The sequence below is a fragment of the Solea senegalensis genome, linkage group LG15, assembly GCF_019176455.1.
Source record: "Solea senegalensis isolate Sse05_10M linkage group LG15, IFAPA_SoseM_1, whole genome shotgun sequence".
NCBI classification, from domain to species: Eukaryota; Metazoa; Chordata; class Actinopteri; order Pleuronectiformes; family Soleidae; genus Solea; species Solea senegalensis.
The window spans coordinates 3,675,877-3,702,377 of record NC_058035.1 but is presented as its reverse complement, the minus strand read 5'-3'; the positions used below and the strand labels follow the sequence as shown (position 1 = coordinate 3,702,377).

At 45.5% G+C, this 26,501-nt stretch overlaps 1 protein-coding gene across 10 annotated transcripts in view; it reads right to left on the bottom strand.

Moving 5' to 3' along the window:
• Window positions 1–1,746: 1,746 nt before the first annotated feature.
• Window positions 1,747–26,501, bottom strand: part of ebf3b (EBF transcription factor 3b) — a 73,548-nt gene continuing 48,793 nt past the window's right edge. For 4 of the 10 annotated variants that reach the window (XM_044045795.1, XM_044045798.1, XM_044045796.1 and 1 more), the window contains exons 9-16: window positions 23,147–23,280; window positions 22,387–22,513; window positions 10,659–10,747; window positions 5,088–5,153; window positions 4,710–4,881; window positions 3,820–4,005; window positions 3,201–3,368; window positions 1,747–1,847 (exon numbers count right to left, since the gene is read on the bottom strand). In XM_044045795.1, coding sequence (XP_043901730.1) covers window positions 1,816–1,847; window positions 3,201–3,368; window positions 3,820–4,005; window positions 4,710–4,881; window positions 5,088–5,153; window positions 10,659–10,747; window positions 22,387–22,513; window positions 23,147–23,280 — 974 coding nt within the window. In that variant the 3' untranslated portion in view covers window positions 1,747–1,815. The remainder of the gene's footprint in view (window positions 1,848–3,200; window positions 3,369–3,819; window positions 4,006–4,709; window positions 4,882–5,087; window positions 5,154–10,658; window positions 10,748–22,386; window positions 22,514–23,146; window positions 23,281–26,501) is intronic. The other 6 variants (XM_044045802.1, XM_044045805.1, XM_044045803.1 and 3 more) reach the window with 3 other exon arrangements.

The window sequence follows — 26,501 nt, the reverse complement described above, 5'->3', positions numbered from 1 at the left end:
TACAAAACAGAAAACGAAACGGGAAAAGGAAAAAAACAAACGTACAACCACGAATGGAGTGTTTCTTTTTATCTCCAAGGTTGTCCCTCATGCACATTAGTCTCTATTGGATCTTAACAACTATCATATGGGTCACAAACAATTTATTTGACAATACAACCAACAAAGTTTTCTCCAAAAATGGTCTGTATAGATAATTTAAAATCAATATAAAAATAAACAATGAAGTTTGACTTCCCCTTTTAAGAAAAAAAAAAAAAAAAATGGACAGAGAGTCTCGACGGAGTAACAACAAAAAAAGATGTTTTCGAGGATACATGTGAAATATATGCACATTGCATTTCATCAAATACAAAAAGAAAACAAATGAAGGCAACAGTTCTTGGCTGAATTATCTGTGCTGCATCACTATATTAAGGGCAATGACGATTAATACATACATAATGAAAAGCAATATACAAAATTTCAGAGATAAATACATTATTTATAGTTGATATGTTACAAAATTTCCCTCAGTGAGCGCAAGTGTGTGTTTGAACGGAAATATGACGATGCTTTTTTTTTTTTTTTACTACACTCCTACATTCTCGATGGATTCTCAATTTTTCAAATGTTTTTTTTTTTTTTTTTTTGTCGATCTAAAAGAACATGAAAAAGACAGATGTATAAATATTTAGCACAAGTTTGGCAATATCACAATAGTCTACAATTTTTTTTTAACCACATATAAAACACATAGGGGGGTGGGGGGGGAGAGAGCTGGAGCTAGAAGGGGGAGACTGCTCCTCATCAACAAGAAACAGACTTCACAGTAGCCTAGGAATGCATTAATATACAGTGCTAGCAAAAAAGTTGAAAAACATGGCAAAACACACTTGCTTAAAAGGAAGCTCTAGACATGGAAGTACATCATATTCATCAACAGAGCAGTGTTTTGTACACGTCAGTGTGCTTGTTGAGTCAAAGTGGAATTATTTTTTTTTCTTTTTCTTAACTTTTGAGGATGATGATTTCTACCTACAATAAATTACAAAATTTAAGTTAAAATGCAGGAATGAAACATGATACATCCGTACCCACCCAGGCCCCCACCCCTGTTTTTTTTTTTTAACTCTTATTTGTTGTACTTTTATGATCGATTTTTCTACACGATATATATAACTCCATATATATTTTCCAGTTGAAGTGTTCAAACTGTCTTGGCCCCTGGTGTATTTTTCCTCACACGTAAAAATACAAAACAAAAAAGTCACATTATAAAGACGCACAACTGTTGTGGATCTGTTAGAAGAGAGAAAACCAAACAAAAACATTTTTCTGAGGCAAACAAGTTCATTGGCAAATGTACTGTACATCAGTGTTTTTACTTTACAACCGTGATGGTGAGTCCACAGAGTCCCTTCCAGTATTGAATGTGTGTGGTTGATTGGACATGTCCGAAAAAAATCCCAACAGGTATACAAAATAAACCCTTCGTCATCCCCGTGTCCTCTTCAAGGGTGATAGAATGGAGAGGAGAAAAAAAAAAAAACAATAAACAAAGAAACAAAAACAAAATCCCACAGAGAAAAAAAAAATATTGTTCCTTTGTGAAATCCTTTTTTTTCTGTAGGTTGGACAAAAGTCTTTTTTTTCCCTCTTCATCTTCAAACAAAAAAACAAGCGATTGACTATACATTACACCAGCGTTTTTGTGGTGTGCTGGAGAGGAGGTGTTTGGGGGCGGGGCTGCAGGGGGCAGGTGGCAGGGGCTATGTTCTGTTGTCCTCTGAAGTGGTAGAGTGTCAACTGGTGCTTGAGATGATGAAAGTGCATTTACATTGGAGGGACAACCAGGCCGGACATGGCTGCAGGGAGAGAAGAGAGAGAGAGAGAGACAGAGAAACACAGAGATTAACTTTTTGAATTAAAAAAAGACGTGGCTGTAAATGTACATGTACAAAAAAAATACAGAAAATACATTGTTATTTACTGTGTGTGTGTGTGTGTGTGCATGCATGCATGTACTGGTGCGCGTGTGTGTGAATGTTGGTGTAAGTGCAGCCCTAATGTGCCTGTTTGCGTATGTGCCTGTGAGTGTTTGCTGTGTCCACCATCCTGCTGCTGCTGCTGCTGCTGCTGCTGCTGCTGCTGATGCTACACCTCCCTCCTAACAGGGAGAGTTTGAAAACCTCCCTCCTGCACTGACATTTCAGCCCCCAGCACGCCACTCTTGCCATGTGTGATATTTCTCCTGGCGTTGGAGGTGGCGGCGGGTGGAGGTGTGTGTGTGTGGGGGGGGGGTAATGGCAAACAGTGGCCCAGACTCCCCGGAGAGGCTGCCGCGGTGACGGCAGAGCAACAACACGGTCACTTCCCACAATGCCCACAATGCTGTACAGCACGAGACGGTCCTCAGACGGACTCCCCTCAGATCCCTGCTGCCGCTGCCTCTCCTCCCCTCATCTCCTCACCCTCCACCCTTAAGCACCGTGCAGCGCATTAGTCCTGCCTTTTCACTTTCCCCCTAAGTCGTCCCCGTGTGTCATTATCCGAGAGAGATTAGTCAAGATCAAAGGTAGCTTCCTTTATTTTACCAGGACCATCTGCTTAGGATATCATTAGCAACTGTACCTCACCCGGCAAGTTTATTTATTCAGTATTTTCACACGTTTTAACAATTAGGCGACTAGTGAAGTGCTGGGATGATATATTATTATATTGCTCTGAGTATATTTGTAGAGTCATGGTTGGAATGCTTTTAAGTTTGCCAGCGCAGATGATGGCAAAGCATTGCTCATTAATTTCTGCACAACATGTATTAATAAGTATGAACGTGTAGCAAGATGAACTTTAATTTCCCACTTCATTAAGCCCAATGTTATTAATCTTGGGGCACACACACGCACGCTACCGAGCTAAGCTTGTTTTCAAAGCAATCATGTCGGTCGTGACACATGCACAAAACCTAATAAACATAATTACTAAAACAATTCTGGGGAGGTCTTATCCCGCGACATCGGAGCACATCATTTGTACGAAAGGGCAACGAGGATGCGCGTTTGCATGTGTGTTTGCACAGGCGGCGCTCGGAGTCCTATACAAGTGTGTGTGTGTGCGTGTGTGTGAAGACATTCTGTGTGCAAGTGTGTGTGTGTATGAAGTGAAAGGTGTAAATTGGCCTGTCAAAATGCATATATTCATAATGATAAATCCCTCACCGAACCGGACAGAGGCCTGAGCAGCGGTATCTGACCAGTAGTCCGTAGGGAAGGGATGAGGGGGTGAGGGGGGCTCACCTTGCAGTCCGTTGCCGTTGGCGCTGGTGCAGGAGGGGGGTGGGGAGGCCTGGGGTCGGACCACAGGGGCGAAGGCGCTCTTTTGTTTAACTGCGGAGACGATAGGGGGAAAGGAAAAGAGAGGGAGAAGGAGGAAAGGGGGAGGAGAGGGAGAACGTGCTGTGAGTAGTGCTCAAGACAAGAGGGAGAGGGCAGTTAAGGTAAGACGAGGATAGTATTTCTGCCAGCGGGGGATACACGATCGGTACTCACGGGCCTCTACCATCAACATCTTGTCCGGTTGAGCAAATACAGGTGGCACATGTTGAAATGCACATAAAAATGACTACTCCTTCTATTCCGGGGGACTACACGTGTGTGTTCTCCGCAGCACTAAAACTAAACAAGCCCCGGTGAATGAATAGTAATATATTATCACCATCAATAAAGTTATAACCCTGTCAGGCGTGATTCATCGAAGTGAAAACGAATGTGGGGAGCTGGAATTAAATCAGCAGCAGCTTAGTGCTACTACGGCGTGTGATGGTGGCAGGCTACTCACTTCCATATGGGGAGTTGGCAGAGGATCCGTTGAGGAACCCTGGGGAGCTTGGCACGCCCAGGTTCATCCCGGCGTTGCCGTAGCCGTTCATGCTGTTGCTGACGGTGTTGTAGCTCGACTGCTGCGGGGTGCTGCTGGAGATGTAGCCCCGGGGGGACACGCTGCTGGTGTTCCGGCTGTAGCCCACTGGAAAAACACGGGGAGAAGATGGTAAAAGGGGGGAATTCAATCACCTACTTTTGTACAACATTTGCCAGGAAAACAATACTCGGGCTGAATTAGTAGTAATCACAAACACGTAGTACATTTGTGGCAGTTGAATCATATTTTAGCTTGTTGTAGGAGGTTTTTTGTCTGTATAATTATATTTGAAGGTTTCTAAAAAAGAGTCCCACGCCACCGTAGTTCAGAGGGAACTACGGTGGCCTCGGCACACCAGAAAGGTTGTTATCCTGATTTATTTGCGTCACAAGCGGCCGCTTTAGAACACAGAACATGCTCCGGCTAGTTTGTGCGTTGCAGAACATACGTAAGTATGTGGAACAGGCTTACGCTGAGGCTCTGGAAACCACAGTTTTTATTTTGGAGTTCATTATGCACTAATACAGACGTACTTAAGGGTAGAATATTCAGTGCCTGCCAATAACGCTCTCACTGGACCTTGAACTCTTTATGTTGTCAGTGAGGGTGGAAGCGGCGAACCTGCTGCTCAAAAACCACAATTTATATCCCTTTTTTTTTTCCCCGTGCTAATAAGTGAAAAGTGAAAATCTAACTATTACTCATTTTGCTGCAAACGCCCCAGGAATCCCCTCAAGGACCCCTGCAGCTCCCTGGACCCCACTTTTAAGGACCCACTCAGTTGTGGAGCCATACCCTAAATCACATACCTTGGTCATTCCCTTGTGACTCAGACACATTGACTGCTAGCTGGCTGCCGAAGGAGTTAACTCCCATCATGCCGTGGGAGGCTGTGTTGGCGAGAGAGGGGATCTGGTTGTGGTTGCGGGGAACGCTGTACAGGGCCTCGGCGATGTCGGCTGCCCTCTTCAGAATGATCTCCTGAGAAGCACAGAGGAGAAGGCAGAGGTTTTCTGTTATTTATGGTTCTGCGTTTGGCTTTGATGCATGGTTCATGGCTATATGGTTAACTCACTACGCATGTGGCCTACATTGTTCCACATATAGTGGTGGAAATACCCTTTGGTGATACGATCGTCAGTTAAATGTTCAGTGGTTTCTGATGTAGCAGCTGTGTGAGTACAGACCTGATTGTTGTGGGGCATTCCATACAGGGCTTCGACGAGATCGGCCGCCCTCTTCAGTAACACCTCCTGACGAGGGAAACGCACACACAGAGAGTAAACGTTAAAGCTCAGCCGTGTCAAGCGCGTGACCCCTCGCTGCAAACACTTTTCAAAGCCAACATTACACGTCACGGCTGCAGAGATGTTTAGTTGGCATAGCACCACGTAGCACGTTTGTGTGTCTAATGCAATACTGATATCCCAACCGTACGCATCTGCCCGATCTGCCCGTCTTTTACGCCACGTTTGTGATGACGCAAGTTCATAAAATGCTGCTTTAACGTCAGTAAACATTTTCCTGAGTAGCTAATCGCTAAGTTCAGATGTTCTCCAGTGCAACATAATGGCAATTTTGTAAATTATGTTCCCATTTAGTAGAGAACAATCAGCACTAAAGCATATGAGTGGACGTCAGTGTGGGTGATTTCGAGGTATTTTTGTAATATTTACAGTTTTGTGGATGACATTGGATTATCCGTTTCTTAATTTTTCCGATATCCAACCATACGATGTATCCGGCCGCTACCTTTACTCGCGCTCGTTTGGCCGCACCCCCCTCCCAATATCTAGAAATGTTAACATGTTCAGCCAAATAAAAGCCACTCTGATTTAAGACGCCCCCCATTTCAACAGCACGAGCACTTTGCTCCGTCCAACCATGCCGAGCAGTGAATAGTGTTCCCTATCTTAATTAAACTGGCATAGCCCTTTAAAAAAAAAACCACAACACCTTACCCCTGATTCTAGGCTGCACGTTTTGCACCGGAGTTCAGTGCCGCGTCCCCTCTCCTCAGAACAATAAAGTGAATTAGCTGTGGGTTAATCTAGTTCTGTTGTAATGACATTAAGGAATTTTTCAATTAACCTCTTTGACTGGATGTTGCAAAGGACTTCACAAATGACTTCCCATCCAGCAAGAGCTGGGTGCTTGTGCCTTGGGGACACGGATGCTCAGGATGTGGTCTTATCCATGTCTGCATGCTTGCCCCTGCTTGACAATGCGGATTAGCTGTGTTGCTTTGGCTCTTAACAGTGAAAATGAGTTGGCCCCAGATCCTGTTTCCCCCCACTCTGGTTCAGGCTTTCAGCTCTAGGTGGGGTTTGGCCCCGTCGGTGTGTCTTTATCTGCTCTTTGAATTCACCACTTACAATTAAATCCCTCTCAAGGAACCAGACTGCTCCCTTTGTTTTCCATAATACAGAAGGCAATATGCTCCATGAAAAACCCCCTCTGCTCCTTTAAGAGTGTATTTAATCTGACAAAGGCAAGTTGCAGACATGGCTTTTGCATGTGTTTTGTTTTTTGTTTTTTTAAAAACACTCTCTTGTTGTCACCTGCTGCAGAGCGGAGATTTGTCGACGGCGCTGTTAGAACCCGTGGTTAAAAGCAATGCAAATCTGTCACTAGAAACATCTCAGATGGCGCTTGTTTTCTTCCCACATTCGCTATGTTTTCTTTTGCGGGCCCCGGTAATTTGTCTGAAGTGTTCCATCACTTGGCAATAGCAGTGTGGGATTAAGACGGCAGCTGCCGTAAATGAATGTAAACACAGCCTTCGCGCCTTCAAACAGCGGCCTCCAAGACTTGGCCTGCATTCGCGAGGCGCGGCGCATGTAAGTGTGTACGGAGCGTGTGCGCGGGCCCTTTCATCCTGAGGAGCATATCTACCACAGCCCTTGATTTATCAAGATGAATCACTGTAGAAGCCACTTCCAGCGTATGCCATGCTCTCTTATAGAAACATATCGCTTAATCCACCCCACGTTACCGGATGGGTGGCTCTTAGAATGGGCATTTACCTCTGAAATTGGTGTGTATGCTCAACGTTGCATGCATCTAGTTTGCATACAAATAAAGAATTATGGTTGTCGTGAGGCAGGTAGACTAAATGAGAGGACCAGCTGTCTTGATGTGTTCTCATCAGGCAGAACAGATTTCTCTCTCTCTTGCTGAGTGAGATAAAGTGGTTTCCTTTCTTTTTGTCTGCAGTTAATAATTACCAATAATCTATTCTATCATATTTCAAGATCTCCTACATGGTTCTCAATTTTAAACAACAATTAAAGCAATTAAGACTGTCACATCCGCGCGCCATGTTTCATTCTCTTTAAAACGTCCTCGCCCTCCTTGTCCATATGGTACTTTGCGGCGGTGACATAAGGACAGCTTGGAAGAAGGAGGAGAGGAAACGATATTGCCTCTCATCCTTAATCTGTCGTTTACCGCGCGGTGTCTTAACTAACCACGCTGACTCGCAGGGCTATGCTTAAGTGGCAACCTAGTCATATCGGCGGATGATGAGAAGTGCTGCACCCAATCAAGGCAGAAGTTTGTTTTGTTTTTTTTTCCCCCGCTGACGAAAACGCTCCCATGCATATCGGCTCACGCTGTGAATACGATTAGCGCGGAATAGTGTTCCGAGGGCATTTCCATGTAAATCTCAATACTACTCTAGCATAAGTGTAATTGGCTTTCTTGTCATGGAGACATATCAGAACACACACCCATGTAAATTGAAACAATTAAAGGCCTCGAATGATTTCTGTTGTTTGCTGTTGTGACAAATGCGTGACAGATCCCCCCCTTCGCCATTGTTCTGCCTGTTTTTTCTGCATAAAGGTCTCGCGTTCGACAACAGTTTAAACGGCCGAGCTGCGGCGCCGACAGATCACCTCGGATTTAGGAGCGGGAAAAAAAAACGAGAGAGAGAGGAAGTAAAACCATAACGTGCCAATGACGTGCCGTAACAATAATACAGTGTGGCCTGAACGTGATTCTTCAAGCACTAGATTAACATGGATGTTGTATTTATATTATCGCGGTTAATAAAAGAGGGCCTAGGTTATGTAGCTCGGAGTGCTAATGCCATTTTAAAACTGTAAGGCAATTACTCTGTTAGCTCTAGCCCGAGGTAATGAATGCATTTAGAAGCATAGGGCCATTAGATGAAGGTACTTCAAAGAGCACAGGAAGAGAGATTCATTTAAATACATGGGTAATTGCTTGACATGAACACATTTGTAATATTTTCTCCTTGTGGATTACACAAAGAATTGGAAGAGAATGGGCTTACGCTCGTTTTTTTTTTTGGGAAAGCAAAGAAAGCAAAGCAATCAGCTTAATAATAAAACAATATTGAGTTTCCACTTTTAATTTCATAATGAATCTAATTTGTTACAGAAGAGAGAAATTGAGTGTGATATAATGTGATATCCAGTCTATTTGTCCATTACTGCCAGAGGGCACAAAATGGTATTATAAATTGTCTTTTTTATATTATGAATAGAAAATTGTTTTATAACAAGATCTTAAAAAGGAGGGTGAATTCCAAAGTCTCTCTTCACTTAACGCGATGCCCGCAAACCAATCTCCCTTCTCATCACTTGACTGCTCACACTTATTACTTTCATATTCACCCTGGACTTTGCATTGAATTTTTATATCTCCACTCCTCCCACAGGGTCAGACTGTCATCTGCGATGTTGTCTTAGAATTACGAGGTAAACTTCAATCAGAGGCAGCTTCCCCCCCGTTTTCTCCTTCTTCTTCTTTTTTTTTCCTCAGTGTAGCAACAATATTAGCGTGCATCCCTTGCTATCCATGAGCACTCCCATATTGGCTTTCTGTCTCCTTACAATTACCACGTGTCTTACTGGTCCCAGGGAGAAGGCTGGTGGAAATCAATAGCGCAGTAATATTATCAACTGAAGGGTGAAGTCATGGGGAGGAGGGAGGGAGGGAGGGAGGGAGGGGCGCGAGAGGCGGCGGTGAGTGGGCCTGGTGTCGATTTGCCTTTCCGCTAATGCACACCGCGCGTCCTCCAGCTTTATCTTCTTTTTATAGAGTCTCCCTACCTCACCTGCCCCTGTAATGGCTGTTCTCTATATGCCTGTTTCTGTTCTCATTCCAAACGTACACGCCGGGGCTCGGCGCGCCGCGGGCTGTTTTATTGGGTATGTGCTTTTGACCCCGAGAGCTGACCCTCAGATGGCAAGCTTAACAATGACGAATCACTCGGCGGGATCATTTACATGCCCCCTGAACCCCATATTTGGGTCCATTAGAGAGCAAATCAAATATTTATGTTGTTTATTGGAAGTGCAGGGTTTCATCTCACTCTGTGATTGTTTCATGCAAAGGCTGGGAGAGCATGCTATATTAAGTATACGCGCACCCAGGAAACTAATCTCGGGTTCAGTGTCAAAATCTGTCTGGCGGGGGCCAAAAAAACAAGAGCCTTTGTATCCAGAGAAAGAAAGAAGTGAGCTCTCTGTGCAAGCAGAGCCGTGGTTAACATCGCCCCGTTCCCTTTGTTCAAAAAAACAACCGATTTTCCACACACACACACAAAAAAAAAGACACTGTGACTTTATAACATAGAAATAGTGCGCCTAGATTGACCAGTGATGCCCGCGGAGATAGAGCGCGAGCCGTGTGGATATTAAAGGTAAGTGTACTCGGTTGAAATTAGAGTAACATTTCATGTCCGGGTGTTGTTTCCTGTCTCCACAGGGATTGAGTCTAATTGAAACACTTCATATACCGAACCAGCGACTAACTGTGATGTTCCATTTCTCCACGTTGCCTTGGTCAAACATCTATAGCTACCACACAGTCTGTTCTTTATTAAATTGTCCATTGGACCTTAATGATATTGCTGTGTTGCATGCTGGGATTTAATAGATAAGGTCTTTAAAGGTTTTACAGTATTATTAAAACTCCGAGGTGGCCGCCACTTTACTACTTGCCGAGGGGTTTCTGAGCGGACTAATCAGTCATATTATTACACCTCACACATCTGGAATGTCAGTCAGTGGAATGGTTACTGGCAGGGCAGCAATTAGTGAAAACACAGATAGATTTTATCAATAGGAAATGAAAAGAGTAGACGAATCAAAGAGAATGAAAAAGACTCCGAAGAATCAAAGAGTTTCTGAAGGAAAAGGGAAGTAAAAAAAAAAAAAAAACCCCGAGCACCTTAGTTTCCAAGTCTTTCAATATGGCAGCCTATTGGTGTGTCTCAAACTGATGAGGCTTTCAAGTCCTTCACCCAGGTTCAAAAGAAAACAATAAGAAAGCCAAAGCATAATAACATGCAGTCTTTGTCTATTAGCTGTAGTAAGACGAGGGGGTTTACGGCACAGGGTTCTGTAAACAAAAGATTAAACCAAATCGAGCTGCAGAAAATGAAAGGAAAACATGAGTGGGGTAATGAGGGCGCAGACGTCGTTTCTGACCAGATTACCATCTCCACAGACTACTGGAGAGGAAAACGCCTGATTGAGCCATTTTACCACACAGAGAGTTTACGCCTCTCGCCGCACACAATACCAATACCATTACCACGCTGGTTAGTGGCTGAGCCACATATGTGAAGCAAAGCTGTTACGGTTTGCGGGTCACAGTTCTGTGTGGACGCTGATGTTTTTGTTTATTTATCACATTCGGTCGGATTGAAAAAAAAACCCAACAAAACCCGGCGCTCTCTACTACTCTGTCATTTGCTTTACTGCACATGAAACTGTACCAACCTTTGGTAACCGCTCAGGATCTCCGGGGTGTCTGGGGATGACCTTCTGCAGCCTCTGGAAGCCGTAGTCGATGGTTGGCTCGTTCAGGGCTGAAAAGAAGGGGAGACGGGGAGAAATTAGAATCCTTTCTAGGGTTCGTTTTTGCCAGCGACAGAAGGAGCTAATTGAGAGTTTACTGTACGGAGCAGGAGTCGTTTCGGAATGCCTCATTTCAAGGAAACCTCAGGGGTGAGACAATGTTTTATGAAACATCAGTGACCGCCGGGGGTTTGGAGAAATGACACGAGCTCCTCTGACACTCGTGTCATCGAGTGTTATTCCATTAACAGCCGCGATGGCCTACATCAGTCTGAGACCCGCCCCCTTTTTATCCGCTCCAGAATATTGACTACAGCAAACTACATCGCAGGGGTCTTTTAATCTAACAGAGCTTTAATAATCTGTGAACGGCTGTCCACACATTGATCTAGTGGAGGTTGCTGTCATTTCACCCCTCCGCACCGACTGTACTGCAACACTGGGCCCGTGAAATACGGCAACAGATCCCATGCAGCCATTAATCTCTCCCACCCCTCAAATAGTAATCTGGGGCATGAGGCATATTGGGCGATGAATCAGAGGCACAAAGTAAATGAATCATAACCCAGACTTTGGTGAGAGCAGGGCGTTTTATGTCTGACAGTCCTAATGGGTAATTGAAGGCTTCCTTACAGCTCCGCCTGATTCTAAACAATCATGTGTACACTCACAGGCAGGACACGGCAAGGGAGGGAGGGAGGGCAGAGGAGAGGAGGAGGAGGAGGAGGAGGAGAGCAGTGTAAAGGGGGAAGGAACGACTTAATAGAGAACATCACTTCTCAATGTAGATATCATTTTCAGGAGAGTAACTCCAGCGAGCAAGGCGCTTCATAAATCAATGGCTTTCTATGGAGACTAATAAGAGCTGCCTGCCTCTATTCATTGTTCAGCCTGTAATTTGGCCCATCACTCATTACTCAGCATGTAATTTCAGCATTAACACCGCACAGCTCGCTGAACCTGCTGAACACCAGAGAATGTGAATGCCTCCACCACCACCCTCAAACACACACACACACACACACACAGAGGCAGGCAGGCAGGCAAGTGGGGCCACTGAAGCACAAGCCAGGCAGTCACAGCAGGAAAATGAACATTTATGTTTCTCACACTTTCTTTTGTTCCCCCTATCATCTACACACACTTGTACAGTAGTAGTACACACACACACACACACACGTGTACTGTACGCATGCATCGCTTATTCGGCCAAAAAAACCTGTAATTGCCGGCTCGACCGTGATCAAATGGAGCAATTATGTGTTCAAGCATGGACAATGCAGGGCGCTAATCGATAGCAAGGATCTCGCTGGTAAATACAGTGGTATTCACCCCCCTGTAATGCACACCTGAATAAACACCCACAACAAACACAGCACACACACACACACACACTGCAGGAAATCTGATTTGACATGTCATCACGAGTCCCGAAACGACAAAAGGTCTACGTCGGAATGTTTGGGGGGGGCACCATCTTCTCCTTAATAAAGGATTGATCTGCCGTATTGATCGTACATGACAAGGCTGTAGCGAGGAATTTGCCCCCTTTTCTTTTGTTATTTCCACCTCCTTTCTTATCTATGCACCCTGGGTGTCTCATACATGTGTACACACAGGAGCATGCATATGTGTGTGTGTGTGTGTGTACACGCCTGCCTGAGAGAGAGAGAGAGAGAGAGAGAGTGTATGTGCATGTCAGCCCTGCCAGACCCTGCTGCTCAGTGTGATGTAAATTGTGTATGTGTAAAAAGCACTCCATAATCAGGCCATCCATCATCAGAGGCTGTCAGTGGGCTCTCTTAGGGTGATACATCACGCTCTCCTGTCCTCTGCCTCAGCTGGGGCCTGCGCAACCCGCCAGGCATGCTGGGAAAGCAGCCGGAGAGACGGTACAGTACAGGACGACGCCGAGGTTGCACGAGTGCCTGAAGTGCCTCCCATGATAATGATGCCCGACTGTAAGCGTGGACCTCAGGAGTTTGATTTGGGGGAAAGTAGGCTGTGATTTTAGTTTACTTTCATCAGTAAGTTTATTTAGATCAAAACGTCAGCGCGAGGAAGGAAATATTCGCCGTACTGGTTTTGTTTTTGTTATTAATTGTCATTATTTGTTTCGTTGAGTTCATTTGTCAGACTTGTACGCGCTGCGGGGGGGGGGAGGACCAAACAAGACACCAATTCCCATGATCCCACGCTGCTTCCTGATGTCAACAAACTAGGTCTTTTGTTATTGTTTTGATTGAGAGCCCCCCAAAAAAAAGACATGCCGTGCATTTTAATGAGTAATGGACGACATATTTCCTGACACATGTCTCCGTGTGCGTCTAGAAAAAAAAACAAAAAAACGGGGGGCCCCGGAGTTTGGCCAGTCGCAGTCCAGCGGCGGGCATGATCTCCCCATGTCGACGCGTCGCCGCCTCATCTATCATGGAGATGATCTTTGTAACAACCCCGGCGTAATGAAATTGGTGACACACACCGCCATCTGCTATTGATTTCATGCAAATGCTTGTGACAGCTGATGGAGACTTGCATTAGCGCTAAACGGTGCTGTCAGCTGATGAGTTGACACTTTTGTAGTCCCGGCATGTACGCGCGGCGCAGACAGACACAGACAATGTCAATAATCCTGTACGAGCGGCTGATGATATACACTGAGCACTTATATTCAATCTGGAGCGATAAATGGCGTTCTATCTATATGTATGTGTGTGTGTGTGTGTGTATTCATCGCGTTGTCGCACATTTTTTTCCCGCCCCGTCGCGCAAAGATTTTCTTTCAGCCGCTGAGCTTTTACAAGAATCATTGGGGCTCCTCCTCTTTCATACACCACACACATTGACAGCCCCCACCCTGTGTCTCTTTTTAATCCTTGGCACATCACTATGTTCCAACTTCACACTCCGTTGTAAACTTAACTTCCCTCCACAGGCCCCGCGATGCACTTGTTTGACTCCACGCATGCCAAAAGGAGTTTGGCCCTCCTCATCCTTCCAGCACAATAATGTTGAAAGAGGAGGGAAGGAGCATTTCCACCCCTCCCACCCCTCCTCTACACTCACCCTACTCTATTACCCCTCCTGTACGGGTTCTCAGACGCTGCATGGAAACATGAAACCCTCCACACACATCCCATAAATCCTCCACTGGGTGGGGAGTCTAGCCGAGGGGAGGAGGGACAGGGAGGAGGTGCGGTGGGGGTGGTGGCAGTGTGTGTGTGCGAGTGAGGGGTGTGGGGGGGCTGGCACGTTCCAGTCACGCCCGCTTCCCGGCCCGCGGCCAATCAATACCACTTTCCTGTTTTAGAGGCGGGTAATTATGAGGTGGAGAGATTGTGTGACCTCTCACCCCTGCTGCATTACTCGCCTGATATTAAGATAAATTGCCTGATTTTGGGTAAACATATGCTGCAATTCAAACTGTCAGCACTGGTTTGCTCAGGGATAATTTGTATTGATCTCCTGGCTTCTTCCCCATTTTGCTTACTGACCTCATGGATAATTAGAGAAAAAGAGACACAGGGAGGTATAAGGCAGGGCCTGCATTTGAATACTTTGCAGGGATGAAGAGCAGGAGGGGAGGGGAGGGGAGGAGCGGTGGGGGCATTACGGACTAATAGAATTTTCATTTTCTCTCATCTTCCGCTCACATTTTTAGACAAGTTACACGTTTTGTTCAATTACGTCGCTCATATCTTTCCTCCCTCTCGCTCGCGCTAAACACCGGGAGATATAATCGCTGGCGAATCGGGTTTCCATGGTTTTCATTTTAAAGACGATTAGAGTTTAACCGACAACAAAGTGACGGCGCATATGTCTCCGATTTCACGGCAGAAAGGAACGAAAAAAAAATAATTATCTCCCAACATATGAGCAAAATTAACATGCTAAAGTGAGTGAAGCACGGACCCGCTGAGGAGGCTGATTCTTTTTCATGGAAGTACTGAGGGAAGAAGAAGAAGAAGGAGAAATCTTTGTCATGAATATTTCAGTAATTTTCTTACTCTGGAGAGCGAATGATCATGTTTCAGAATATGAAGAAATGGAATGCCTGACTCGATGTGCAGCTGTGACCATATCACTTCCAATTTTGAATATGGCGCATGCGCACGGGCCCCCGCTGGCGGAGCTTCAGTGGAATTCCTGTGCCTGGAATGTGTGCACTTCCCAGTCCTTTTTTTTTTTATTTTATTTTGATCCGATGCCTTAATCTGCCTGCCCTTTCATGCCACTTGCACGTTTTTCTTTCTCCTCACACCCGTCCCGCCCCCACCACCGCCTTTAGCCGCCACGGTCTCGCCACTTCACTTAAAATGTAGAGTGGATGGCGAGTACATGGCATCCGAGCAAGGTCTGCTGCTCCTTCCTCCCGTGTTCTCCAGAAATAGGACATGAGTAACCGCTCTACAGGAGCAGTGTAACATGGCCGACGTTGGCAGCCAGAAGTGCTTACATGGCAGCGCGCCGTCCGCGCGCCCTCGCTCCGTCTATACAGGAGTGGATTGAACACATGTATGGACTTACAGTATCGGGGTATAAACATAGGGAAATGTTTGAGCAAAGCAGTAAATTTAAGGGAAATTGTTCCTTGTTAAGTCTATGAGGCTGAATGGAAGCCTGCACAGAGTACTGGCATTCCTGCCAGCCATTACAGCTTATTACGATAACTCTATCTTTCCAGGAGATAAAAACCTAGCCTTGTTGCCATTTGCCAGCTATTACTTTCGCTAATTATACTTAACTGCTTCGAGCTTATCTCCACTCCTCCTACACCATTGAGCAGTTATTTTTTTCTTTCCCCTTAACACAAATTAGAGGTGGAGTGGGAGTTGGAAAGGGGGAGACAGATAAACAGCACAGGCAGAAGTTCATTTAAGTGTTATTGCATTTGTGACTTGTCAAACAGTCGAACTGAAGCCTTCTAGGCACCTGCAGTCGGTGAGATGGATGCAGTCGAGAGCGGCATCAACACACTGTAATGACCTCATCTGGCTGATGCTCAGCACTGGAGACACAGAGGGAGTGGGAATGTCGCGTACTTGTTACTGTAAGGAGTTAAAATTGAATACTGTGCACACAGAGGGGTAAGATGCTCGGGAGATGCTCTAGAGTTGAGAGGATACAGAACACGCATGCAGATGGAGAGACACCATCTTTTGGTTTTTTTTTTGTTTTTTTTTTTTAAAAAAAGCAAAAAACAAACCAGGTAAAATTGGAATTTTCACAGCAAACCCACGCAAAAGCAAACCTCATCTGTCTTTTCTTTTCTTTTCTTTTTTTTTTTTTACACTGACCATATCATCCTCCATCCACTGTAGCCCCCGTTATCACTGAGTGATTCCATCTCCAGCGGTCTCGAGATGAACAGGAAATTAAAATTTCAAAGATCTGCAGTTAAGATAAATCAATGGAGACAGATCAATGATCATTGAAATTTCATGAACTTTGAGCCAATACAGATGAGAGAAAGGGGGAAAAAAAAGCCTAGACAGTTACAGTCTCCAGCAGATATTGCTCCTGCAACAGATAAAATGTAATTAACACGGTTAAAAGGGAGCAATGTTACAGATTGTGGATCCATAATTTCAGACTCCCCTCATATTGGTTGTATTATTAGAAAGGGCCAAAGACACCTGTTCAATCCTCTTAGATGACATCTAAAGTATGTGTGCCACTTCTCGAAGGACGCCGGGGCGGACTCTCGCACATGACCAGCCAACAGAAATCAAATGGGTTCCCTTCACAGCTGATTGCGAGCGCAAATTAATATTGTAAAATGAAGATCAATACATGGACGGGGCGCGGATCGATGGCGGCTAAATTACGGCCACGTTTTCCCCCTCATTCAAGATGAGTTGTGTTTTCCTCTCAAAGTCAATACCGCGCTGCCTCCCTCATTCATTTCTCAATAAACTTGCCGATGAATTTCAATCAAAATGCGGCAGTCGGGAGGGGCGGGGAGGGTGGAATCTTTTAAGGGCTTGTTGGATGTGGATGATACTAGAAATGGGGGCAGGAAGGAAGAAGAGGAGGGGAAAAGATCCTCATCTGTCAAGATGCCCCCACCTCTCTGCCGCCTGTGTCTGTCTTTTCCTGTGGCAGAGGACTGATGCTGGGACTTAGTGAGGACAATCCATTACAAAACAGTCCTCTAACGATACTGTGGGACAAAAAAAGGGGGCCCAATTAAAATCAAATCAATGAATGCTATTCCTTACTGCTGTAGGGGGTGGAACACACTCTCACACACACACACAGGTATACTTTCTCTTGAAAGATAACCACGGTTCATGTAATGGGAGAAAATACATGCTCAACAGCAACTACTTATTTCAATCAATTTCCCCCCGGTGGTGGATTTCACAGGTCACTTGCTGATAACACGCTGTGGAATAATGCCACCGTGTGCTTCTCAAAGCCCCTACCTGACAAGCTGCCTGACAGTGGGGGAGTGCGAGCACGTGTCACGTCAGCTCCTCTAATTGGACACGAGGACCTTCCTTCCCGCGGAAACCTTGTCGCGCCACCACACGAGCTCGCGGGGGCCTTCAAAAAAAAAAAAAAAAAAACCCGGGGACCGTCTGACTTGGCAACGAGTGTCTGCCGCGCTCCCGCCGAGCTGGTGCTAAATACCAGGGTTGTAATGAGACAGGCAGGTACGGGGGACACGGCGAGTGGATAACACGCTTTGACACATGCTAAAACTGTTGTGCCAACTGGTTACAACCCACTTGACTGTGGCGGTGACATTTATAAACGCCTATGTCATCCCTTCTTATTGTAACAAGATTTCTGAATACTTTAAAGCCGGCGGAGCGCAACTTTTGTGGTTGTTGACCTGCCTCTGTTTGGTCTGTGTGAACAGAAGTGATGGGAAATGGTTTATTCTATTATACTGAGGGAGCATGTGTGTGTATGCAGCTGCAGCGCAGGGACGGCAGTAGTAGAATTAAATCCGGAAACTTTTTGTAGTTGCTTGTTTCTGCTTTCAGTCGCACTCCAACTTGTTTGCAGTTGTTTTACTTCTACGAGAGCGATGTCGCTGTTGTTTCCGTCTGTTTTGATTTAAAATAAATCACTTCCTGTGTGCAGCTCAGTAATGAGACGTAAACACAGCTTACTTAGTCGTTTGGAGTTGATAGGAACTTTTTGTCGTTTAGACGCTGCATCTTTAATTTGAAAATGAGCTCCGTCAAGCAATACTATCAGACCCGACTGAAGGAGCATTCAAAAAAAAATTTAAAATTTGAGCGCTAACTTGTATTGTTTGTTTGGGGGGGTCACAGAATCCACTCTCTTGTAGCTGCTTGTTTCTATTTTGATATGAAGCGAATCACTTCCTGTGTGCAGCTCAGGAATGTTGCCGGGCAACACGAGATGTAAACTGAGGAACACGGAGTTAACTTCATCGGCGTCGCGTGAACTAATTTGACAGACATTTAAGTGTTACGCTACTACAGCTTTAAAATTTCTGAAATGTCGTGTGTGTCATAGATTTAGGGATTTCCAACGTACAGTATCCGGTGGTGTGCGTTTGCAAGTCCTCCTCTAAAGCCTGTATCTGTTTACATACCTCGCTGAATGCCTTTGATTAGAGCATATCTTGGCTTCTAGGCCACACCCCATCACTGATCAGCAACCAGTGGACAACCACACCCAACTCCTGCAGGACAGGAAATGAAAAGGGAAGCGTCCCATCTGATTTTGGACTTCAAAGTGAAGTCAGGGTGGAGGAGGAGACGTTAAGGATTCGCTGGCTGAACCCTATCTGATGGAAGACGTCAGTGTTTGTTAGTTTTATGATTTTTGAGGGAGAGGAGGGTCCGAGATGACATAACATAACATGTTCTTACTCTTTCTAAGAGTGGAAAAGGAAGCGACTTGAGAAGTACACGACTATTTATATCTCTGATTGTTTCCTGTGCAAAAACGTTTCCTTCTTGGTGAGAATTGAGATTGATTTAATTTATATATGAAGAGATTTTGGTTGTGAGTGAAGGTCAAGACATGATTTTCTTTTCTTAAAAACGAAGAACCTGTAGTTGAAGCTCGACCAAGAAAAAAAAACAACACTATCATCATCTACCTTTCCGTCCCTTCCACAGGACTGACATTTCTTGATCTTCACCAGTATTGAGTGAAGCACACATGACCTCTTTGTCCTTATGTTGATGAATGACTGCCTCATACCCATTTTGTCAGATTTTGGTGCAGTGGAGTCGATAGCGTCACCTTGACGAGGGAAACTTTGTGATCCATCAGCCCTCAAGGCTGTCTGGCCCTCAACTAGGGCCTGGCAACAGCAGCTCGCTCACTGTGTGGGGCATCGGCTCCGTCCAAAATCCTTCACCCCGGTGCGCCGCGAACTTGTGTGGTCGAACGAGCGGCTCTTATTGCTGCCACTTTACAGTGAAGGGGTTGAAAAAAAAAAACACTTGACTTGTACTAATAGCTGAGAAACCATGCTGGTCAACAAAGGTCTGAAGACGAAGCACCCTGTCAGTGCCCAGCTTGGGAAATTAGCAAATAATGTTCCCTTCCCCCTGACAAATGTGTGACAGCTCGCCTTCGCCGATCATTCTCTCGTAACGTTATGATGCATGTCCTCGATCCCCACTGGAGGATACAGGCGAAGTTTACTGACCCTCAATTTACCCATGACAAATGGGGTCTCGGTAAATGTGCGTTTTCTGGGGCACGGAAGGGGTTCATTTTAAGCAATCCTGGTTATGTGGATGTCACTGATTAGGATAAATAGTGCCTGAGTGTGTTAGGACTGCTTGCAGAACCATATTACCAAGGGCCTGCATCGTCGCCCCTGGAGGGGAGCTCTCGTGGAAACTAGGAAACCAACAGCTATGATGCAATTAGGGGCCTAAATTGGATAAATTGTACGGTCAAAGTTTTTATTTATGATTTTCTCTCTCATACAGTGCTGTGACTATGCCGCACAAAAATGCCTAGGACGCTGCAAATTAGGGTGAAAATGGAGCCGTTCTTTTTTTTTATCTGATAAAAAGCAGCATGTAGTTCTGGTTGCGCTTAATAAAGCATAAAGTATAATAAAGTATTGACTCGGATACAGCCAGGACTTTCTCCTTTTGATTTTCTACAACCTTGCTGACAGTTGGTTCTACCAGGCTTGTCTGGGACCAATGGATAACCAATACATGGATTAGACAGAGGACAAGCTAGTGAAACCACAAGGGACAACACTTTCCTGAAAGGTAAAAAAAAAGAAAAAAGTAAGGAGAGTAAAATAGTAATAAAAAAAAAAAAAAGATCGGCCAACATGTCATTCCTTTTAAAAATGTGGCAATTAAAGTTGCAGATATAAGCTCCTTGAAGCAAGTCAGTAAACTTCAGCCCACTAAAGTTTTATATCTAATATCTGCTCGTCTCGTTACTGTTTTAAACCTTTAATGGTCATTGCCAACAGGATTATTTGACGTACACTACAGGGTGCTCTCTCCCGGCGAATGGATTGTGAGTCTTGGAGCGCTTCCAGAGTTCTAACCCCGAATGCGGACGTGTTCCTCGGCTGTTCGGATCGACTGCAGTCTCCTCTGTGTTGACTCTCGGTAATTTGTGATAATTTCTTAAATTGAGCGAGTTAAATCTCCACAATTAGAGTGGTGGTGCAAGAAGAGTCAACATGGGGGGAAAAAAAAGAGAGGGGCGGTCTTAAAAAAAAAGGCGCTCCTCTTGAAGCCGTACGCTTTGATAACTAAACCTTTGATATGTCACATTCTGTGCCTTTTCAGACCGCGTTGTCACTACATCGTGTCCTTTTCAGCCCCCATGTAATCTGCTATTGTATCTCCAGGTCATTTCAAATCTATTTCCCTGTGCAGTGCCATTTGTTCAAGTGCTTGGATCACAGGCAGAAATGCTTTATGCTTGGAAATGAGCTGTTTCACTCTTAAATACATGATCCACTCTCCTGCGTCTCTGCAGAGCCCCATTCGCTCACCTCTTCTTTTTTTTCTTAAACGTGTGAGAGGAGTAGCTAACATCCTTTCACGTAGCAATTACTGTACATACGGCATTTAGTGGCTGGAGCGTCATGCATTCTGCTCTCCTTAACAGTTCCATTCTCTCTCGAGCGTCAGCCCCTCGTACAATCAGGGTGAGCCACACGGGGAATAGCAGAGCCGAGCGGAGGAGCCGGACCTGTCTACTGGTGACTTTCTCTTTTAATTCACCGCACTAATCAATTGTACCGCCGTTTGCCTCCAGGGGTAATCGTATCTTTATACTAACTGGAAGTGAGTAGGAACCCCGCGGAAGACGGAGAGGAAGAATTGAAGGGAGGGGGTCAACAAAGATAGAGAGAAGGGGACACGTTTCCCCCAGTAAAACCTGATGGTAATCATCCCAATCCGCTTAGCCTCTGTGACTAATGGGGTCTGTTCTTAAGGGACCTGGCACTTTCACCAGGGTGCTATAGAAGCCATTAATGTCTTAACTTATACACCTTCTCAGCGCTGTGCAGTAACACGTGTGTACACACACACACACACACACACACTCACACAGAGTTTCCCTCTCTCTCTCTCTCTCTCTCACTTGCTCACACACAAACAGGCAGCCACACTACACTCCTGTTTCATTATCCCGGTGCCTTGTTGGCCTCTGCTCCACTCCTGCAAGGGAGGTTAAACGCAGGAGAGCTGGGCCAGACTGCACGGTTGGAGGAGAAGGGGACGGATTGCTGGGGGTGGAGGTTTGGGGAGCAAGAAAAAAAAAAAAAAAAAGGTGGTGGTGGGGGACTTGATGAGAAACAGCTGCCTCAGAATGGAGGGGTCTGGATTTTTTGTCTTCTTAAGGGTGGGGGTCTAGCCCTCACTTTGCAATTCTGAGGTGCTCAAGGCCACGGCTGTGCTGGAGGCCTGGGGGAAGTGAGAGTGCTTAGTTTTGACGCTCTCCCCCCTCACTCCCTCACCCCGGCTTCATTCTGCCCATCAGAGTTGGAACAGACAGAGGCTTCCAGGTCAGACAGGCTCTGACCTCCGTGACCTCGGCCTCCTCACCAATGATGACAGATAAGACCACCACTTCCGTCTGTTAGCCAAGATAATCAGATCCCTGACTTATAGTGTGACACACAAACACACTCGCACTCTCGCCGTCCCACACTTTCTCTTTCTCTCATGAATAACTTCAGACACGCTCACACACTTAACCCACATATCGCTCTTCTATAATCTGATTCATAAAACAAAAAAAAAAAAAAAGTGAAACCACATGTTGCTGTGGAAAATCAGCAAATTAGCAGAAAGCATTATCTGTCTCACAACAGGACAGATTAAGAAACTTGGCAGAATGACTTATCCTGACAGCTTGAGTTTAACAGAGCTTGGCAGCGCCTTTGTATGATGGCAGGTCAGAGGGGGATCGTGTTGCACTTGTAGGAGCCCCTCCATGAAAACACCTTCTCGCTGGCCGTGCAGAGTGCACACGTTTAACATTCAGCAAGCGAGGCCCTGGTTAGTCCATTAATAGCACCTGGACGTGGGGCTAAGGGCTCCATCTAGACTAGGGGAGGAGGAGGAGGAGGAGGAGAGGGAGAGCTATAGGGCACGGGAGAAGCCCGGAGAAAGAGAAGGAGGGAGGAGGAGAGAGGGTTTTTTTTTTTTTGACTCACCGGTATAGACAAATCTCCCAGGGGCACCTTTGCAGAACTGCTTTGACTTGTAGGACAGCGTGACTTCCACGACACCGGGGATGTGCCGAGGTGGAGTCTGGACGCGGATGGCGTGGGGAGTTATGAGCTGGATTACAGGGGAAGAAGAAGAGGGGAAAAAGGTTTTGTTGAGATTAGGATGAGTGCATAAGAAGAATAGAGCACAAGAGAGCGAATAATACAAGGAGTTACAAGAATCATAGAGAGTAAAACTTGAAGTTTGTATATATACATATAACACTTTACATTACTGCGCAGTAACACGTCAAATTCTGTAATATAGAGGTAATGTTATGTTAATACCTTCTTATTTCTAATGCCGTTTACAGATTGGCAACAACAGGTGTAATAGTGTGAGATTAAGGCGATAATATCATGTCATTACCTAAGTAAAATCCAGATAATGAGAATTACTCGGTGTCATACGTTCACATGAGAATATTTATGATAATTACCGTTGAAATTCATCCTCATTTATGTCCTGCACACATTTCCTATTAATCCCAAGCTGTTACTCTTTGATTACTATAGAAGTAATATATAATATAGTTATAAATATGACTTCGCCGTCACTATACTAGAGAGCAAGTGCGCTGTAATGTAGAATCGAGACAGAGCGAGCTATAAGGTAAATGTCATTTGTGTAGAAATGCGGCGTATAATGAGAAAGAAAGTTTTGACGGTGTCTTTTTCTTGTATGAATTTCAAATTCTCGTCGTACCTCACTCCATACGAGCATGGTGCCGAACACGACTTGGAGTCCGTCAAAGAAGTTGTCCCCTATGAGGATGACAGTGGCTCCTCCAGTGGTCCATCCCTCGCTGGGGCTGATAGCCTTGATGCACGGGGTGGCTGCTTATCCAAGACAAAGAGAGAAGAGCAAATTCAGCACCTGAGCTTCACCGTGCAGCGGCCCCCATGTCTCTTTCCACACAGACACATCACTGCATCACCTCCACATTCATCCCTACACGTCTCGCTCACAAAGACATATCATGGAAATTGCCCCCCTGGAAAAAGGTGGGGGTGGGAAAAAATGATGGATTTGTCCTTTAAGGCATGAGAATCAAAATCATTTATCAGCGCGCTGGAGTGGTGTAGTTAAGCAGACCCTTCAAATGGTCCACTTCACAAAGGCTAAACGCTGGGCTCGCCAGGAAAATGATTTGATGGAGCAAATTACGTGTCAGGGCAAATGTAGCCATCAGAATTGATTAAGCACGCGCTCGCATGTACAGTAAAAATTTCAAAGTTGAACACATCTTAAATGAGTCAAGAATACGGGCAGTTAAAGTGGAAATGACAAGCGAAAGCTTTGCTGCTCCACGTTAGTTCATTACCTTTGTTCTGCATATGCAGTGCAGAGTTTCAGGTTTCATAACGTGAAATGCACTCATGAATTATTCAGATTGAGTTGTGTTTTCTCCCCACCCCTCTTTTTGTGATCGATTCAATCCATTTCATATTGTTTATTACAATGCTTTTCATCTGGCACGACTTCTACTACGTCCCCCCCCCCTCACTGCCATTCATCAACAGTCCGGGGTTGTTATTATAATCTAATTTGAGTGATCTGGTGCCTCACGTTCGCTGTCATTTGATGCATTACCTTAATATGGTGTTCAGCACAACACCGTGTTTACAACAGAAATAGCATGACAGCTCGCCATAAAGTAGCAATATCAAATTTAATCTATTTCCATCAATATCTTTTAATACACTATGAATTGTGCATGTTTTTCCCGGGTTCCTCAAACTCACAAAAAAAAAAGAAGAAGATGTGAGCAACTATTTCAGCAAGTTCCCCTCCTTCACCTTACAAGCTCACTCCTAAACCTCTATTATCCTTTCCATCCAGTAAGTAAATCACAGGCGGCCATTGTTGTATGAATCACCTCAGACAAGACATCTCCCTTTGTTTGCCTTGCTGTTGGGTCTGTTCAGGTCATGTTTGCTCTCTCTCGCTCTGCCCATAAAGTGCACACACGCACACACACACACACACACGCTCACCCACACTGGTACTACAGGGAATCTGACTTTAACAGGCGCTGTTGACTTCATGCTAATCACCTCGTACAGATTTTCATTTGTGAGGCCTGGAGGAGTGACATTTGCTTTCCTTAATTGCGAAGCGGAGCGTCTGAAAGAGGACCAACCCTCTATGGGCATGCTGGGCCCCCTCTAAGGGCCTGACCTTCATCAGTGCGGACGATTACAGCAAATAATTCACCCTTCAAAATTACTGTAAACAAATTGACTTTGGGGATGAGAGAAAGAGGGGGGGGGGCAGGAAAGAAAGAGGAGGAGGAGGAGGAGGAAAAAAAAAAAAAACCTGATGGCGGGGTGGTTGGGGGCAGCTGAAACCTCGACAAGCATCCTACACACACCCCCAGGCTCCCGCTCCCACACACACACAAACAGAGAGACCCACGAAGAGGCAGCAACTGAGGCCCTAAGCCGTCCACCCTTCTGCCTGGGAAATTTGCATATGTCTCAATGCACAGACAGAGAGGGGAGCATGTGCTGAATGGGGACCGTGGCGAAGTGGATTACACAGTCAGCGCAGGCGATCTGATGACAGACACGCACAATGCTGCTCCTACCCGCCCCCCCGTCCTGCCCCCCCAGCAGATGATGGGCATCATGAGGAGATGAGGACGCAAAGAGTCGGCCGGGCTGACTGTTGCGTCACTAAGTCGTCACAAACTTTGGTTTATGGGATACGATTAGGGGCTGGGCGACACATCAGTGTTATCTCAATAACATAATGTAACGTTCACCTGGTTTTAAAGGCTGATATCGTGGCATTAATCACGTTATTGTGAAGTCTGTGAGCTATAAATACATGGAATCGTCAATTTTAAGCTTGGTTACTTGTCAAAAAGCCAGAGATATCATTTAAAATGAAAGGTGAGAGCTGTACTTTTAGTACGTTATCCAGATAATTTGCGACTACGATACATAACTGATTATATTTGTAAGGTAGATGTTTCATTTTTAGAGTATATCACAGCTCAGACCTCCAAAAACAACTTTCATGAACTATACATCAGGATCTATCAGGATCTGTCTCATTCGTCGTGACATCGTCTGCAAATGTGGAGATATTATTTATAAGGCGCATCACCCAAGTCCTGGCTCCACTTGACTTATTGATGCTCCGCGTGGCGAAAACGACATGTGTACGCGTCGCCGATCTGTCCTAATCTGTCTCCGTCGCGCGGGGGGTCGTAGAGGACGTCAGGAGCGATGTGAGATCTGAGCAGAGGAGGTCCCGGCTCTAGTATTGTGACACTCAAACAGGTCTGATGTGGCCCTGCGACGCCGTCCTTTGTTCTGCCTGCTGAAATGTGTTGTAATTGTGCTGTGGGATGTCCAGATGGTCGGTTGATAGTGCAGCTGATGGGATTATACCTTTTACCTCTCCCTGGGCCATCTGTTCCCTTTGACTCTCTCTCTCTCTGCCTCCCTCTCACTCTCAACCTCTCTCTCTCTCTCACACACACATTCTCTCCTTCCTCTTTCTCCTTTCCTCCTCTCCTTTCCCCCCTTCTTTTTTCCTCTCCCTCTCTTTCTTCCTCTTAGGCCCAGCAGTCTGGATTCACTTGTCTTTATTGCATAAACCCTAACAGCATTACAGCCACTTGGCATGCAAATGAGGCAGGCGCTGCAGGCTCTATGCTGAGTCTCCTATATTGTCTGGGGCTCTATAATGGTGGAACTGAGCTAAGGAACGTGTGTGTGTGTGTGTGTGTGTGTGTGTGTGTGTGTGCCGCGCTGTTCATGTGTGTGTTTGTATGTGTGAAAGACTCGACTATTTGTGAGCGTGTTTATGCACCTTTAAGCCCGAATCTATACATGTCTGAGTGACAGGCGGCCTCAAAGCAACACTTGCGCGTCTGAATGCATAATATGCTTGTTGTGTGACAATCCACACAAAGTGAACACAAAGAATGTCACACGGGTGCGAGGGTGCAGGTTCTGCCTGTGCATCCACAGGCTATCGCACCCCTGGGCCAATAGGGGGCAGCACGCCTTAGATCAAGTGTGAGCCGGTGTAAGCTGAGGAGGAG